Source organism: Puma concolor, chromosome A3 (genome assembly GCF_028749965.1).
Source record: "Puma concolor isolate L17-30 chromosome A3, mPumCon1.1.hap2, whole genome shotgun sequence".
NCBI classification, from domain to species: Eukaryota; Metazoa; Chordata; class Mammalia; order Carnivora; family Felidae; genus Puma; species Puma concolor.
In genome coordinates, this window is record NC_141669.1 from 79711992 (window position 1) to 79729880 (window position 17889).

A 17889-nucleotide genomic window follows, 5' to 3' on the forward strand; every position below is an offset into this window, starting at 1 on the left:
CTAGAACATCATAGACTAGAAAACATCAGAGTATATTTTCATAGTAATGGATAAATGTGGTTTTTGAAATTTTTTCTGTTATGTATGTATAACTACATCTTATTTAGTCAAGGTGTATATCTTTCTATGGGCTATGGTTAAAAAAAAAAAAAATAGCAGCCTCTTCCATGCCCAAGTGACTTCCATCTTTTTCTTCAGGCTTCCTTGAGCAAGGCTTGATGGTCAAGGATGCACAGAGGCTGTGGAAGCATTACACAAAGACCGTGCACTTCAAGCTGGACATGTTGTCCCTGGTCCCCACAGACCTGGCTTATTTTAAGTTGGGTGTAAACTACCCAGAGCTGAGGTTCAACCGCCTACTGAAGCTTGCCCGGCTCTTTGAGTTCTTTGACCGCACAGAGACAAGGACAAACTACCCTAATTTATTCAGGATTGGAAACTTGGTCTTATACATCCTCATCATTATCCACTGGAATGCCTGCATCTACTTTGCCATTTCCAAGTTCATTGGTTTTGGGACAGATTCCTGGGTCTATCCAAACATCTCAAACCCAGAGTATGGCCGCCTCTCTAGGAAGTACATTTACAGTCTCTATTGGTCCACCTTGACCCTGACCACCATCGGAGAGACCCCACCCCCTGTGAAGGATGAGGAGTATCTGTTTGTGGTCATAGACTTCCTAGTGGGAGTCTTGATTTTTGCCACCATTGTCGGCAATGTAGGATCCATGATCTCAAACATGAATGCTTCACGGGCCGAGTTCCAGTCCAAGATTGACTCCATTAAGCAGTATATGCAATTCCGCAAGGTGACCAAGGACTTGGAGACACGGGTGATCCGGTGGTTTGACTACCTGTGGGCAAACAAGAAGACAGTGGATGAGAAGGAGGTGCTCAAGAGTCTCCCAGACAAGCTGAAGGCCGAGATCGCCATCAACGTGCACCTGGACACTCTGAGGAAGGTCCGCATCTTCCAAGACTGCGAGGCGGGGCTGCTGGTGGAGCTTGTGCTCAAGCTGCGGCCTGCAGTGTTCAGCCCAGGGGATTACATCTGCAAGAAGGGAGACATTGGGAGGGAGATGTACATCATCAAGGAGGGCAAGCTGGCTGTCGTGGCCGACGATGGGATCACCCAGTTCGTGGTCCTCAGTGATGGGAGTTACTTTGGGGAGATCAGCATCTTAAACATTAAGGGAAGCAAGGCGGGGAACCGCAGGACAGCCAACATCAGGAGCATTGGTTACTCAGACCTGTTCTGCCTTTCCAAAGATGATTTGATGGAGGCTCTCACTGAATATCCAGAAGCCAAGAAAGCTCTGGAGGAGAAGGGACGGCAGATCCTGATGAAGGACAACCTGATTGACGAGGACGTGGCCAAGGCTGGGGCGGACCCCAAGGATATTGAGGAGAAGGTAGAGCACCTGGAGTCCTCCCTGGACACCCTGCAGACCAGGTTTGCACGGCTCCTGGCCGAGTACAATGCCACCCAGATGAAAGTGAAGCAGCGTCTCAGTCACCTGGAAAGCCAGGTGAAGATGTGTGGGAGTGACCTTCTGTCTGATGGGGGTGCTCCTGGGGATGCTGCAAAAGCAGAGACCAAACAAGAGTGAAATGCAGGTGTCCATCTCCTGCTTCCCAGAGTCAGCCATCCGTGTGATGCATTGTGGCCACAGCTGCACAGCCCAGGACTCGGCAGGGTTGCATTCCAGTTCTCCTTACCCTTTGCAACTGTGTGGCCCTGAGAGAGAGCCTCAGTTTCCTCATCTAGAAAGGGGGATTCATGCCAGCCCCACTGAAGTGGGAGGTTACTGTGATGTCCACATGGAACACTGCATAAGGCAGGACTTTGTATAATGTGAGGTGTCCCCAATCCACGCATATGAAAGTGTGGGCACAGAACTCTTATTTTTTTAATCCATGAGGAATTTTGAGACTTTTGAACTTTATTTTCTTGTAAATGGAAGATTATTTAGTCATCTACCCCTTCTCGCACCCCACTCCACCAGCTTCTCATAAGGGAGATGTAACAGAAGCTAGAAGTGCAATGTGGGATCTCAAATCCATCCTTACACGAGACAGTTTGGGGCACATTTCTGAATCTGGTTTCTCCTCATGTACTCTTTGGGACCCTCAAAATCCTGGCCTTTGATTGTGCTATGATAAGCACAAGGGATGAAGCCAGGTCACCCCATTTGAGGTCACTTTGAGCCTATGAAGCAAATCCAGACTCCCCGCCATCCAGCCCCTGTGAAACTGGAATCTGTTTAGAAAAGAATATTTTGATGAGAGAAAGAGACATCTCCTAACTCACCAAAGGATTTAAAGACAGCCTCTCCCCTCGTTCCTCAGTCAGGAACAGGGACACCCTGTTCTGGCTTGAGGAGGAGAATTATGCTCTGGGAGAGCCTTTCAGGTGGAAGGTTGGAATGGGGTCCTGGGTCAAGCAAAGCTGACAACTAGAATTTTTAGAAGATCGGACCCTTAGGCCATATCTTTGCAAACTGCCCCTCCTCTCAAAGAAGCAGCCTCACTCTCCCTTGGAATTCTACCCCAAGGCAAAGCTCTCAGCTAGCAGGAAGTGTGCACAGTGAAGGACCTAGCTTTTTTCCTTTTTTAATCTGGTAAATAGAATTCCATTACCATCATATAAGATATTTCTGTATTTGGATTCTATGATTGCGAATTATAACCTTAATGGTCCACTTAAATACATATTGTAAATTACCCAAAGGTGAGTCACTTTTCTGTTGCAGAGAAGCTATATGTACAGGTTTTCCTTCTCTGTCTCCTCCTTCCCTCCCTCCCTCCCTCCTTTCTTCTTTCCTCCTTTCCTCTCTCTCTCTCTCTCCCTCCTTTCCTTCCCTCTCCCTTCTCCCTCCCTCCCTCTCTTCCTCCCTTCCTTCTTTCTCTTCCAACTTCTCCTTTTTCTTCTCAGAAAACAATGCCCCATTTTGCTTTGGGAACTTCAAAACCTTTGTGGTCTGATGTTATAATCCATATGCTATATAACTGGACCCTAATGTAGTTCATACAAAAGGTGCTGCATTTTCAAGTATGTATTTTGGATTTATATGAGTCTCTTCTGATTTTTATTATGGATCATGTGACCATTTTTAACTTTCTAAAATGAATTTAAAAGGACTATTAAAGGAAGATGTGATCCAAGCCCATATCATCAGCAAACTGTAACTAGCAATGTATTCTCCAAATGCATATATTTTAAAAAGCCTTAACTATTAATTATGCCTATGTTTATATTTGCACAAGAAAAATAGAGACCTGGATTTAAAAAATATTGAATGAGTCTTGCTTCATATTTTGTCATAAGGGAAGATTCGGTTCTAGATATGTGTCTAGGGCAGTCCGCCTACCTTCCCCAGGAAAACAGGCACTGGTGAACAGGGGACAGTGCACACTCCACATGAAGGGAGCCAGAAACAGGTGAGACAATGCAACCAAAGCTGCAACACTTGTCAGAGGAAATAAGTCAAACCATTCAAATATATAAGAAGTGGGTCTCAGGTAGATGCTAAATTTCCTGGTATCAATTGTCCATTGGGGACATTCAGGCAGTTTGGAAAGGCATGAGTGGGCAGGAAGCTGCAGGCATGTCCCTGTTAAGCATGTCTCCAGATTCTTCTACTGCTTATGTCCAAGGAATTTAGGTGGTAAGTTAGAATGTGGGTTTTGGGGATTCAGGCCTGAGCTTGTTCAAGTCACAGCACTGCCACTCAGGCAAGTTACTTTCCTTTTCTGGGCCTCACTTTCCTTAACTGAGAAGTGGGAAGGATACTGCCCACCTCACCTCACAGGGAATGATCCTGTGAATAAACTTTCAAATAACATAACAGGCATGGCCTGTGAAACTCCTTGGGTGCAGAAAACATCATATTGTTTTCCTTGAGAGATAAATGAATATGGTTTCATCTAGTTAATCTCAAGCTGCCAAGATTGTTGGGAGGTGGAATCTTGGGCTGTTTTCAGGACTCCTATTCACTGTCTTGGAATCTGAGACAGCCACTCATGTTCTTATAGTCACTGTGGCTGCTGACTGGAGGCCATCCTTCTTGCTGTACTGGGTTCAGCCACAGGGAGCTATGCTGGGAGATAGCTTTGTGCCTTTTGTGGGAGTCTAAGCTCATGGAAGTGTGTGTGTGTGTGTGTGTGTGTGTGTGTGTGTGTGTGTGTGTAGAGAGTGAGAGAGAGTATCCCTGAGACAGGAAAGGAAGAAAATATTGGTGAGCACTCCTCCAGGTATGGAGGGATGCAGGCTTCCTGGCAGAAGTCCAGGGACATGGAAGGCAGCAAGATCTCAGAGGAGAAGACTGAACTTTGGCTTTGGGGAACCCAACCTGGCCAAGATCCCAGTGTGTCAAGCTTGGAAAGTCCCAAAGCTGCCAGATAGCAAGGAACCACACAGAGTTAGACAAAGAGTATCTTGTCAGTAACCAGGATAAAAAATGTCTGAAGATATTCGTAACTCAACTAATTTATCAAGACAGATGCCTGCTCCATTGCCCTGAAGCATTGGCCCTCAGAGATCTGATGTACCAGCTATCAAAATTCAACAGGGCCCAGGATCTGTCATAGCTTTATCAGGCAAACTCTGGTCCATCTGAGACCCTTCTTCCAGGAATTTATCAAGTAGAAGCCAAGGCAGCTTCCTTCTCTGGGCCTCAGGGCCATTAGTATTACTCCAAGGAAGGAAAGGTGAAAAGCAAACTAATGAACAAAGTGGAAAATAAAATGCTCCTTTGAAGTGCAGGGGGTGACTTTTGTCTAGTAAAGTGAAGATGCTCATACCTGTGACCTAGCAACCCTACTTCTGGCTCTATATTACAGGAAAATTGTCACATATGTGTGCCCAGAGACATGTACAAATGCTTATTGCAGCAGTTTTTAATAGAAAAAAGGAAATAGCCTAAATACCAGAATCTAAGAACAAATTAGGAAAAATATGTTAGGTATTTCACCAAAGAGAATTTAATAGAGGGAATTAATCAAATAGACGTCAGGGGGCTGAGAGAGCAGAAAAGGAGTACTTAGCTTAGCCGGAAAGAGTACTGCAGAAAATAGCCATTACCCTTAGGGCTAGGGGAGCAAAAGAGAAAGGGTGCTCAGAGAAGAGCGCCTCAGAGCTGCAACTCAGACCTTTGAAGAGGGGGTGCTGCTGGCTGTTACTGGTAATTTAGGAACTCAGAGGAGTTTGGCAAACATAGGACTTTGGACATTTTCTGAAAGGGGGCATTGAATGGTGAGACTGGTTCTGGGGAGTCCCAAAAGAAGTTCCCAAAGGAGGCTGGATCCAACTGCCACTGCCAGGATAAACTGCCACAACTATGGCTACCTAAGCAGGACAGCAGGCAAACAGGAAGAAAATCCCTTCGCCCCTCCCCCTTCCTTCCAATCTTCCTCAGTTGTTGCCTAGTAGACAATTCTAGGAACGTGAAGACAGAGAGGAAGGAGGTCTTGGACTTCACAGACAGAATGTCTTCTACAGACTGGAAGCCCTACCTCAGATGTACTTAGACTAGGTGGTAAAGGCCCTCTCTCCACTGACTGTTGTCTGGAAGCCTTCCATCAAAGATTTTTTCCTTTGTCCTGAAGCTTTTTCCTTTTGAGAATGCAGAAATCCTTGAGAAAAGACAAGATGGAAACAAGGGAAAGTAACACTTCTCAAGCATCTGTGCAAAGGCATTGCTCATTGTGCTAAAGCATAAATTTCCTCAGCTAATGACTGCTTCCTGTTGGGGGAAACTTTTCACTTTCTTTTTCTCTGGGCATTTATTCTTTTAATATAATCAATATCCTGTATCAATTGATTTTTTACAAATGCACACTCATTCTGCAAAGCAGTTTATGAATTGCTTTCCTAAAACTCATTTATTAGAAAGGCTAAATCCAAGAAACGAGCAATGCCAAAAGTTGTCAAGGATGTGAAGCACCAAGAATTCTCATTCGTTGTCTGGTAGGTATGCAAAATGGTACAGCTACTTTGGAAAACAACTTGGTATATTTCATAAAGTTAAAAATACAATTAACATATGATTACAAAGGGGTCACAGGGGAAAGTTTAGAGTAATGTGTGGTATTGAGGTGGTGGGTATAAGACTGTATCCATGTGTCCAAACTTATAGAACTGAACATCACAAAGAGTGAACTTTATGCAAATTTTAAAATATCAAACAAGATGTGGTACAATCCCAGGATGAAAAAGAAAATTGTGACAAATTAATTTAACTGCATTAAAAAATATGATGTGACCTCACTAAGGGATTTAGGGTAAAATGATGACCTAAGTAATTTTTGGTCAGAATAAGTTCTCCAACTTTGTTAATCCTTTTCAAGATTGTTTTGGTTACCCTGGACCCCTTCCAATCCCAGGCGGCTGGGATTTTGATTAGGATTGCATTGGATTATAGATCCATTGGGGGAGATATTGCCATCTTATAACTATTGAGTCTTCTGATCCATAAATGCAGGATGTCTTTCCGTTTACTTAGGTTTTATTTCTTTGAACAATGTTTTGGATTTTCAGATACAAGTCTTGGACTCCTTTTGTTAAATATATTCCTAAGTATTTTATTTCTCTTGATGCTATATTAAAAGGGGTTGTTTTCTGAATTTCCTATTTGGATTAGTCATTGCTAGTTTATAAAGAATATTGATCTTGTATCCTGCATCCTTTTTGATCTGGTTTATTCTAATTCTTTTAAGTGGATTCTTTAGGCTTTTCTATACATAAGATCATGTTATCCACAAATAGAAATGGTTTTACTTTTTCCTTTTCAGTGTGAATGCCTTTATTTTTTATTTTTTCCTTGCGTACCTGCTCTAGCTAGAATCTCCAGTACGATGTTGCATGGATGTGGTGGGAGACATCCTTATCTTCTTGCTCCTGGTCTTAGGGGTAAAGCATTCAGTCTTTCATCAAGTATAATGTTAACTGTGGTTTTTCAAAAATACTCTTTATCAGCTTAAAGAAATTCTCTTCTATACCTTGTTTGCTGTGTTTCGGGTGTTGAATTTGGTTAAATAATTTTTCTTCCTTTAATGAAATAATCATGTGTTTTTTGTCTTTTATTAATATAGTATATTACCTTAATTGATTTGTAGATATTAAAGTAACCATGGATTCCTGGAGTAAATTCCACTTGGTCATGGTGTGTAACCTTTTCCCTATGTTACTAGACTCAGTGTGTTAGCATATTTTTTTGGAGGATTTTTAAAATCTATATTCATAAGATATATTGAGAATTATTATTCTGATGTCTATGTCTTGTCTTGGTATGAGCAATACAGGCCTCATAGAGTTTGGAACTTTTTTTCTCCTCTTCTAATTTCTGTAAGAGTTTGTAAAGGATTCTTTAAATAGTTGTTAAAATTCATTAGTGGAGATATCTGGGCCTGAGGATTTTTTTAATGGAATGTTTTAAAGTTACTAATTCATTTTTTATTTTTTTGTGGTTATAAGTCTATGCAGGTTTTCTATCTCTTTTATTTCTTTAATTTTATTTTCAGTTATTTTGAGAGAGATAAAGAGAGCAAGTGAGGGAGGGGCAGAGAGAGAGAAACAGAATACCAAGCAGGCTCCATGCTCTCAGCTCAGAATCTGATGTGGGGCTCGAACTCACGAGCCACCATGAGATCATGACCTGAGCCGAAATCAAGGGATCAAGAATCAGATGCTTAACTGACTGAACCACCCAGGTATCAAGCAAACTTTCTCTTTCTTTTGAGTCTGTTTTATTTGTTTGTTTCTTTCTAGGAATTCTCCATATGGTCTAAGTTATACAGTTTGTTGAAATAAATTGTTCAGAGTTTCCTTTGTAATGATTATTTATGTAAGGTCAGTAGTGATGGCTCCTTTCTCTTTCCTGATTTTAATAATTTGAACCTTTTCTCTTCCTTTTTCTTGGTCAGTCTAGCTAAAAGTTTGTCAGAATTGTTAACATTTTTAAAGAACCAACTTTTGGTTTTATTGATTTTTCTGTACTGTTTTTCCACTTGTATTTCATTTGTTTCCATTCTAATCTTTATTATTTCCTTTTTTTTTCCTTTTGGTTTTGTTATTTTTCTAGTTTCTAAAGGAGAAAAGTTAGGTTATTCATTTTAGATCTTTCTTCCTTTTTAATATAGGTGTTTCTAGCCATAAAATTTCCTCTAAGCACTGCTTTAGCTGCATCCCAAAAGTATTAGTATGTTGAGTTTTTATTTTAATTTTTCTTAAAATATTTTCTCACTTTCCTTTTGAGTTCTTTTTTGACCCCTATGTTATTAAGGGCTGTATTGTTTAATTTACACCTACCTATAATTTCTTTCTGCTCTTGGTTTTTATTCTAATACCATTGTGATCAGAGAACATACTACGTGTGACTTCAATGCTTTTTAACTTACTGAGTTTTCTTAATGGCCTGCCACATATTCTATCCTGGAGAAAGTTTCATGTATAACTGAGAAGTATGTATGTGTGCTCTGATACTGTCGGGTGAAGTATTCTATAGATACCTGTTACAGCTGGTTGGTTTGTAATGTTGTTCAAGTCTTTTATTTCCTTGTTGATCTGCCTCATTGTTTTATCCATCATTAAAAGTTGAGTATTGACATTTTCAATTATTTTTATTACATTGTCCACTTCTTAAATTCTGTCAGTTTTGCCTCATGTGTTTGGGTCTCTTTTGTGGATGCATGGTCCTTCTAATTATAATATCTTTCTGATGGATTGACCCTCTTATAAAATGTTCCTCTTTGTTTATTGTTTTGTTTGGTTTTGAGGTTTATTTTGCCTGATATTTGTGTAATCACTGAAGCACTTTGTTGGTTAGTGTTTCCGTGCTGTATTTTTGTCCATTATTTTACCTTCAACCTACTTATACTTTTGAATTTTAAGTTTGTTTCTGTAGACAGCACATGGTTGGATTTTTTTAAAAAACGCTTCTGCCAATCTCTGCCTCTTGATTGGAATGTTGAGTTTATTTACATTTAATGTGACTTGTGATAAGGTAGGACTTATGTCTGCATTTTGCTATTTGTTTTCTATACTATATCTTACATCTCTTTTGTTCTTCTCTTCCTATTACTATTACTGTCTTCTTTTGTGAATAGTTATGTTCTAGTATACTATTTTAATTCCTTTTCTTTTAATCGGTAGCTGTATCTATATCTGTATCTGTCTATACCTATGCCTACTGTTTGTCCTGGGAATTATCATTTTAATTTAAAACAATCTAGTTGGCATTAATACTAACTTAATTTCAGTAGTATACACAAACTTTGCTCCAATCAAGCAGTTTCTCCCACTCCTTTATGCTATTATTGTCATACACGTTATATCTTTTTCATATTATGATACCATCAACACAGATTATATTGTTGTTTTATGTAGTTGTCTTTTTTAAAAAATATATTTATTTATTTCAGAGAGAGCGAGAGAGAGACAGAGCATGAGCAGGGGAGGGGCAGAGACAGAGGGAGACACAGAATCTGAAGCAAGCTCCAGGGTCTGAGCTGTCAGCACAGAGCCTGATGCAGGGCTCGAACCTACAAACCAGGAGATCATGACCTGAGCCGAAGTTGGATGCTTAACCGACTGAGCCAGCCGGGCGCCCCTTATGTAGTTGTCTTTTAAGTCAGAAAGAAGAGTGTCAGAAATTAACTTTTATCTTGTATTTGCCTTTAGTTTTTATTCCTTTGTGTGATTTTGAGTTACTCTCCAGTGTCCTTTCAGTTTTAGTATTTCCTGTAGAGTGAGTCTGCTAGCAATGAATTATCAGATTTTTGTTTGAGAATATCTTAATTTCTCCTTAAAGTTTTTTTTAAATTTTATTTTAGAGAGAGGGTGTGTGAGTGGGGGAGAGGGGCAGAGGGAGACAGAGAGAGAATCCCAAGTAGGTTCCACACTCAGCATAGAGCCTAATACAGGCTCGATCCCATGACCCTGGGATCACATGACACTTAAAACAATATAATATGGCAATTCTAGAAATCATTTTTCCTTCTACCTCAAGGTTTGTTGTTACTTTTTGTTTGTTTAGTGACTCTCGGAATAATTCTCTAAAGTCTGTATTCTTTGTAATTTTTAGCCACTGAAATCATTGCTTCGCTAGCTTAATGATTTGCTAATGATTAGACAAGGATATTCTCAAATGCTGGAACCAGTATGTCTTCCTGTCTTTATGGACAGCTGTGTGTGTATGTTGAGGTATGTCTTCAGTGCTTAGGCAGGCACTCTACAGTTCTGCCTCAGCCTTCTTCTTGTTTGCTCAAAGCCTCAACGTCTGCTGAAAGTGAGAAATTATGGTCTTCTCAAGTCTTTCCTGGACATGTGTACATGTCCACATGTCCTAAGAGTCCCAGAATCAAAAGATTCTAGAATCTTCTCAGAAGTATGTCAGATCTTTCTGAAGTTCCCCAAGGGATAGCAATGCCTGATTATTTCCTTTTAAGATTTTTGGTCAGTCTTTTGTTAGCTCCAACTGGTGTCATTACCTTAGGCAGCTGCAGTGTTAGACAATTGCTGCTGATTGCTTTTACCAAATGCCCTGTGGACAGGACTATTTGTGGAGAGTAAGCTCTCAGTCAATTCAGTTAAAGACAAGCCCTGAGAATGGAGCGTTACCTGTGAGCTGCCATACCAGTCAAATAGTGCATGTCTCTGGAGATGGGACTTTTTGAGGTGCTCCAAATACCTTTGTCCCCTCCAGTGGCTGCTAGGCTACTGGTTTTCACAGCTCTTATGACAGCAGGGCTGTTGGTTTTCAAGACTACATATATTCTCTAATGAAAACATATATAAACATGAATATATCATGTTTAGTGGCCCAAAAAGAAATTCTTAAGTTGGTTGGTTCTAGTCCCCAAAATAACACTGTTCAGCTCTTAATTATCATGTGTAAATTATCTAAATCAGCTTCTTTATTGTATATAGGTTATCTAGGTCCATGTGTTTATCAGAATCCCCTGGAGGGCTTGTCAACATACAAATTGCTCTGAAAGTTCCCACTTTCAGAGTTTCTGATTTAGCAGGTCTAGGATGGGCCTGGGATCTTGCGTTTCTAGTAAGTACTGAGAGGATGTTAGTGCTGCTGGTTAGGGACCTAAAGGGAATGCATAGCACCGTATTTACTAACAAGCTTGGTTCCCTTTTCACTTGATAGTGTTCACTCTACAGTGGAATTGGGGCCCCATTCCTTGTCACACTGAAGCATGGTTCTTCTACTTTTAAGACTATCCCAATTACATACCGGCTAATTGGCAAATGTTTATCAGAAGCCCGATCCTCATTCAGTGTTTGTTACTACACTAAATGAATGAATTGTTGAAATTGCACTGATGTCTATCTTTAAATGTTTGTGAATTTATATTTGTTTCTTTTTTTAAAGCTTATGATTGAAAAATGCTCTTGGTTTGATTAAAGCTAGTATGGGACAACCATAGGGTTGTCCGAACACTTTTAAGACCACTTTTGAGATGGAAAGGGAATCCTATTAATACTTTTGCTGGATAAAAGTTGTAAACTGGGGCTGTTCCGGGTAAACCAGGAATATTGGTCACCCTAATTTTAGAAAATAAGTTATAAAAATATTTTTGCATTTCCACAGTTTATTTGGCTTTCTTGGCTTTAATTTTACACTAGGGTTAAGTATAATATATTTTCTTTTTCAGTATAAATTCTTTTTCAGAAGAGAAGTAAAATAAAAAGTCAGTAAAAAAATTGAACTTTAAAAATAGTTTTATATTTATTTTTATTCCAAATTATTGCCTGCATTTGGTTTTTGGTGACACAGGGAGGCTTAGATCTATTTAAAAAAATTTTTTTTGTAACGTTTATTTATTTTTGAGACAGAGAGCGACAGAGCATGAATGGGGGAGGGTCAGAGAGAGAGGGAGACACAGAATCTGAAACAGGCTCCAGGCTCTGAGCTGTCAGCGCAGAGTCTGATGCAGGGCTCGAACCTGCAAACCAGGAGATCATGACCTGAGCCAAACAGACACAACCGACTGAGCCACCCAGGCGCCCCTAGATCTAAATCTAAATGAGATTACAGAACTTGTCCTTATTTCATTTTTATTTCTAACAAGTTAATGTCTTTTCTTTTAAAAGCAAATTATAAATGCTTGCTTTTACACTGGAGGGATGTGAACTCTGATAAGTGCTCTGGCTTTTTGAATTAAAATAGTTTCCATTAAAAAATTTTTAAGGATAATTTTTTCTGATAAAATTTGAAGACTTCAAAATAAAATACATGCTTATAGTTAGTCTGGTATTTGCACTTGCTCAACCAGAAATATTTAAGGTTTAAAAAAATTTTTTTTAATGTTTATTTTTGAGAGAGACAGAGCATGAGTGGGGTAGGGGGCAGGGGGGAGAGAGGGAGAGAGAGAGAGAGAGAGAGAGAGAGAGAGAGAGAGAGAGGGAATTCAAAGAGGGCTCCAGGCTCTGAACTGTCAGCACAGAGCCCGCATGAACCCAACCCTGAGATCATGACCTGAGCCAAAGTCGGACACTTAACCAAGACTGAGCCACCCAGGCGCCCCATAAGTTTAATTAAAGTCATATTAAAATGACTTTTATTTTACATATTGTTTTCCTATGAAAACACAGGACTTTGGGGGAGAAGCGTAAGGAGCTGATATTTGGTGAGAGTCTATAAATGAATATTCATACAGTTATGCCAGAACAGGTCTGCAAGGATGTTAGTAGTTTCTCTCTTCTTTTTGCTTATCTGTATTTTCAAAGTATGATTTTAATTTTTGCTGGGTTGAATGTTCCATTTCCTAAATGTCTCCTAGGGATTGCCTGCACTTGCACCACGCGAAGCGCGCTCACCGCGGGGGCAAAGGGCCAGAACATTTCACCCGGTCTTCTGATGTGTCAGGGCCTCACAAGGCTCAGTCTATGCGAGGGCGAAAATGCCATCATCCGATTGAGTCCAGAAGTTCAAGAACTTGCAGGCGATCCAGTCCCAGTTGAGAGTGGGGTCTTGTGGGAACCTAGGAGTTCAACCCAGCGCGAGGCGCTCGGACGCCGGAACTCCTTGCTCCACCGCCAGCGAGGCGGACCCGGAGGGTGGGGCGGCCCGGCCGGGGCTCGCGGAGCGCGCATGCGCGGCGAGGGGGCGGGGCCGGGGCGGGGCTACGCGCAATCTCCGGAGCAGCAGCAGTATCGGCGGCGGCGGCGGCAGCGGAGTTCGGGCTGCGTCTGGGGCGGCGGGTTCGCGGCCGACCTGGGCAGGAGAACCAGCACGTAGAGCCGGGCCGCTGCCCGCGACTTGGCGACCAAGCAGCGGCGCTGCTGCTGCAGGGCTTGGGCGCGCGGCCTGGCGGGACTGAGGACGCCGGGGCTGCAGGGCACGGGCGCCGCGAGCCGGGGCGCGCCAGGTAGGTGGGCCAGGCTGGGCTGGGGGCGACGCGGCTGCGGTGAGCTGCCGGGCGCAATGATGCACCCGGCGGGGCGGGGCGCGGCGCGCATCCTGATACCGGGGTGCTGGACTGGGAGGGCGCCCGCGGTTGTCATGGAGATCCTACAGCCTTGTGGTTCACCGGCGGTTGCGTCTTTGGAGAACAATCCAAGCCTGGCCGACCCCTAACTGGGAGACCCGGGCAGTCTCCTGCTGAGGGGAGTGCGGGGCTGGAGCGGGAGATGGGGAGCCGGGATGCAGGACGCGGCGACTCCGAGGCCATGTCTTGGCTCTTGCTTAGATCTAGTGACTTCAGACGCTGAAGGCCTTTCTGTGCGTTGGGTGTAAACAGAACCGGATAAAAATAAGAATGCATCTCAGTGTAGGACATCTGCTCTCCGTCCTCTCAACTCTTCCCTTTTCTGCCTGCCCATAGTCCCCCGATATTTCTGGCATCTTTGCTTTTTGTATGTTAATTTTTTCTGGCAGTGCTAGTCAGTTAATTGAGGCCTGAGAAATTTGCAGAGATCTGTGACCGTCTCTTGAAAAGCCAATCATGAACATGTAGGCCATAGAAGATTGAGACACTCAAAATGTCAAAAGTAAATTTATGTCTTTGTGGGCGAAGGGAGCGGGGATGGGTTTGCTTTCCCTCCGTCTTGTCGCCTGCCCTCTGACATTACATAATGTTGTGTTCCTCCTGCCCCGAGTTCATCCATAATAACAGATCATGAAAATATTTCTCTGGCTAAGAAAGAAGTGTAGGCAGTTGTAAAGCCCATTTTCTTGTCTTTTGCTTTGCCACTGAATGTGTTTTTGTTGGGAGGCTGCTTAAGAGTAGAATGCCCATAGGGCATCTAAACCAAGGGAATTGGGGGTGGGGTGGCCCTTTGAATGTTGCGATGAAATTCTGCCTGATTCATCTTGGTTCACAGTGGATTGTGTGGACTGTGGGCAAGCCAGTGGGATTGGGGCCTGAACAGGCTGACTTGGGTGTGAATCCTGGATCTTTCACTTGCTAACTCTGGTTCTCAATTTTCTCACCTCTAAAAGGTGAGAACAGAACCTGCTTTGCCATTTGTTTTGGAATGGAGATACTGTTGGCATTGGTAAATGCACATAGAATAGCTGTAGGTTGTCCTAGAAGTAAACTGAATTTCTCATTGGTTGAAGACAGGCTTTCTTTAAGAGGAATTTTGTTTTTGGATCTAGGTCCTTTGCTTTAGGGATTTTTGCTAAAATGTTTACTCCTGGAAGATGGAATCCGTTGGTTTCTCTGAAGAAAATGAATGATGGTGCCCATGTGGGAAGGCCAGTGTGATCTGTTGGAGGGCTGCTGTCAGAAGACAGTGATGCTGTCCCAGGGGTGGTTATTGCATGTGAACAGAGATCCACAAGGCCTCATTCCCTGTGGTGTCTTGTAAACACACCTCTGTAACAACAAGCCACAGTTACTGGGAGGATGTGCCCTGAAGATAGGGCTTAAATGAAAGGACGCCCGACAGATGCAGAAGGAAGGGAAGGCTGTATTTATTTCTCCTGGGCTCAGCAGTAGATTTGGCTCTGCTGATTCTAGTGGCTGCTCTACTTCTGTTTTTCATTAAGCTTATGACATCTCAGTGTTTATCTGCTTTAGACTCTGAAGTCAAGGGTAGACATTACATTTTATTCCATTGTTTGGGAAACTGGATATTTTCTTGTATTGCTGTTAAACTGAATATTAGGATTTAAAAAAAAAGTTGCTTTAAGGAAGGGAGGAATAAAATAATATACACAAGAGCTTGTTGTAAACTGTAAAGCACCACAGAGGTGGGGAAGAGGTCAGAGGTCAGAACTACTGACCCTGCAAGTCCCTTTAGCCAGCAGCCTACCTGGGAACATCCTGCTCAGCCTGCAAACCTGTAAATGCAGCTGAGGATTGGAACGGAAAGGCACATGGGACCAACTGACCCCTGACCCCGACCTCACAGCATCTCAAGAATCCAGTAAGACAGAGGGATGTGGAGACTTTGGACCAAGGTTGGTCTTAGCTTCTTATGAAAAACTCCTTTATTGATTACGTATTCCACGAAAGTCCTCATAGTATTATCAGCTACTTATGGTATCAGGATGCTTTGACTTTCACGGAGGAGAAAATAGCACAAATCTGCAGGGAAGAAGGCTTGATTATGTGGTTGCTTCTTTTGTAGAACTTGATTAATGAGCTGGTCTTGAGAGATCCTTCAAAACATATTTTTCTAGTGTCCTGGAACAAAAGCTCTGTGAGGAGAGCATATTCTGGGGAGACCAATATTAACACCGAAGCAGGCCTCCTTTATTTTGTTTGTGCTTTTAAGGAAAATGCCATCATGCATCTAATTCCCAGGAGTTTACCTGTATTTCTATACATATGCACCCCTTGCTGTCTTTAAATTGTTTAAAAAGTATTATTTCAGATTTACTGAGGAGTTGCAAGAATAATCCAAAGAATTCCCAGATAAACTTTACCCACATTCTCCAAATGTTGACATTTACTACATTCGCCTTATTCTTCTCTCATATTTGTTAGTGTGTGATTCCTTTTTTCTGAACTGTTTAATGGTAACCTGCAGACTTGATACTCTTTTACCTCTAAATACTTTATTATGTATATCTTAAAAACAAGGACATTCTCTTACATAACAACAGCACAGTTATTAAACATTAGGAAATTAAACATTGATGCAATGCTATTATTTAATATATAGGTCTTTTTCAGATCTTGCCAATAGCTCCAATAATGTCCTTTAGAGAAAAAAAAATCCAAGATTATACATTATGTCAAATTGTGCTCTCTCTTTAGTTTGCTTTCATCTGGAACAGTTACTGAGAATCTTTGTTTGTAGTCCATGACATTGACATTTTTGAAGACTGCTGCCTATTTTGTGGATTAAGTCTCCCAATTTGGGTTTGCCTGCAGTTTCCTCATGATTAGATTCAGATTATGCACTTTTGGCAGGACTAGCACAGGGGTGACCCTGCAGTGATCTCAGCGTGTCCCATCAGGAGGAGGCATATGCTGTTGATTAGTCCCATTCACTGGTCAGGTTAACTTTGATCACTTGGTTAAGGTGGTGTCTGCCAAGTTCCCTTACAGAAAAGTTACCATTTTCCCATTGTATTTAATATGTATCTGGTAGTAAGATAACTTGAGACTCTGTGATTATACTGTTACTCCTCATACTCTGACTCACTAGTTTTCGAATCCATTGATGATTCTTACCTGAACCAGTTATTCTGGCTGACAGATGGTGATTTTTCGTCTTCTCTCCTCTTCTTTTTTTTAATGTTTATTTATTTATTTTGAGAGAGAGAGAGAGAGAGAGAGAATCCCAAGTTCCGAGCTATTTAGCGTGGAGCCCAACTTGAGGCTTGATCTCATGAACCATGAACGGCAATCAAGGGTTGGATGCATAACCAGTGTGCCACCCAGGTGCCCCAGATGGTGAATTTTCTAATTCCGTATTTCTTTCTATACTTACCAGTTGGAATTATACTGCAAGGAAGAACATTTCTTTCTTCCTTGTTTATCCTTTGATTTATTCCTCTGCACTCATGAATTCCAGCTTTATGCAATAGATTATAGTCTCTTACGCTCATTATTCATCTTGTTGCTTAAATTATCCCGGACTTGGCTTGTAGGAGCCCCTTATGTCCTTTTGACATACCCTCATCCTTCTTTGAGGACTTCTTTACTCTCTGGTACAAAACCCTCAAGACTCAGCTTATACTTTCCAGCCTTGGAATTAGCCATTTCTCCAAAGAGTCTTGGTTCCTTTTAATGGAGAATGGTATTTAAAAACCAAGATCTGGATCCTAGGCGTGCTCATTGCTACTGAGGTGTTGCTGCCTCTAGGCCTGTTTAGTGAACGTATTGCTCTCATTTACATATTACACAAAATTTTCTCTGATTTGCATTTTAAATTTAATGCTATGTCACTGTGTCCTGGAGATCTATATTACTGACATTAAAATATTTTTTTTTGTCTGTATTCCAGAATATGGGTTTATCACAATTTATTGAACTATCCTTTATCAGTGGACACTTAGGTTATTCCCAATGTCCTGCTCTAAAAGTAGTGGAGAATCTGTGAATCAAATCATTGTTAATACTCGCTAATATTTCCATCTTCTAGCTCCCTAGAAGTAGGATTTCTGGATCAAAGAGTAATTTTAAATGGAGAGCTTTGCCAAATTGCCCCCACTTCCAGGAGGCTTTCACTTTGTACTCCTTCCATTAGGGTGTGAAACTATTTCTTTTTAACTCTGCCAATACTGAGTATAAATCTTGTCAATTTTTGCCAATCTAATGGATAAAGAAGGCATTATTACTTTAATTACATTTCTCAAATTACCAAAAATATTGAAAACCTTCTTGTGCTAGCTTATACTTTTGCTTCTATGAATTACCTGTGCATATCCTTTGCCCACTTTTTTCTCATTAGGTTATTCTTTATATTACTGAATTGTG

General features: G+C 41.5%; 2 protein-coding genes across 14 annotated transcripts in view; both read left to right on the forward strand.

Moving 5' to 3' along the window:
* Positions 1-3295, forward strand: part of CNGA3 (cyclic nucleotide gated channel subunit alpha 3) — a 67245-nt gene extending 63950 nt beyond the window's left edge. The window contains exon 9 of the mRNA XM_086701291.1: positions 199-3295. Coding sequence (XP_086557417.1) covers positions 199-1610 — 1412 coding nt within the window. The 3' untranslated portion in view covers positions 1611-3295. The remainder of the gene's footprint in view (positions 1-198) is intronic.
* A 9848-nt stretch (positions 3296-13143) lies between these two features.
* Positions 13144-17889, forward strand: part of INPP4A (inositol polyphosphate-4-phosphatase type I A) — a 163230-nt gene continuing 158484 nt past the window's right edge. For 7 of the 13 annotated variants that reach the window (XM_086701275.1, XM_086701273.1, XM_086701277.1 and 4 more), the window contains exon 1: positions 13144-13380. The gene's annotated coding sequence lies outside the window, so the exon portion shown is untranslated. The remainder of the gene's footprint in view (positions 13381-17889) is intronic. The other 6 variants (XR_015249271.1, XM_086701279.1, XM_025932846.2 and 3 more) reach the window with 1 other exon arrangement.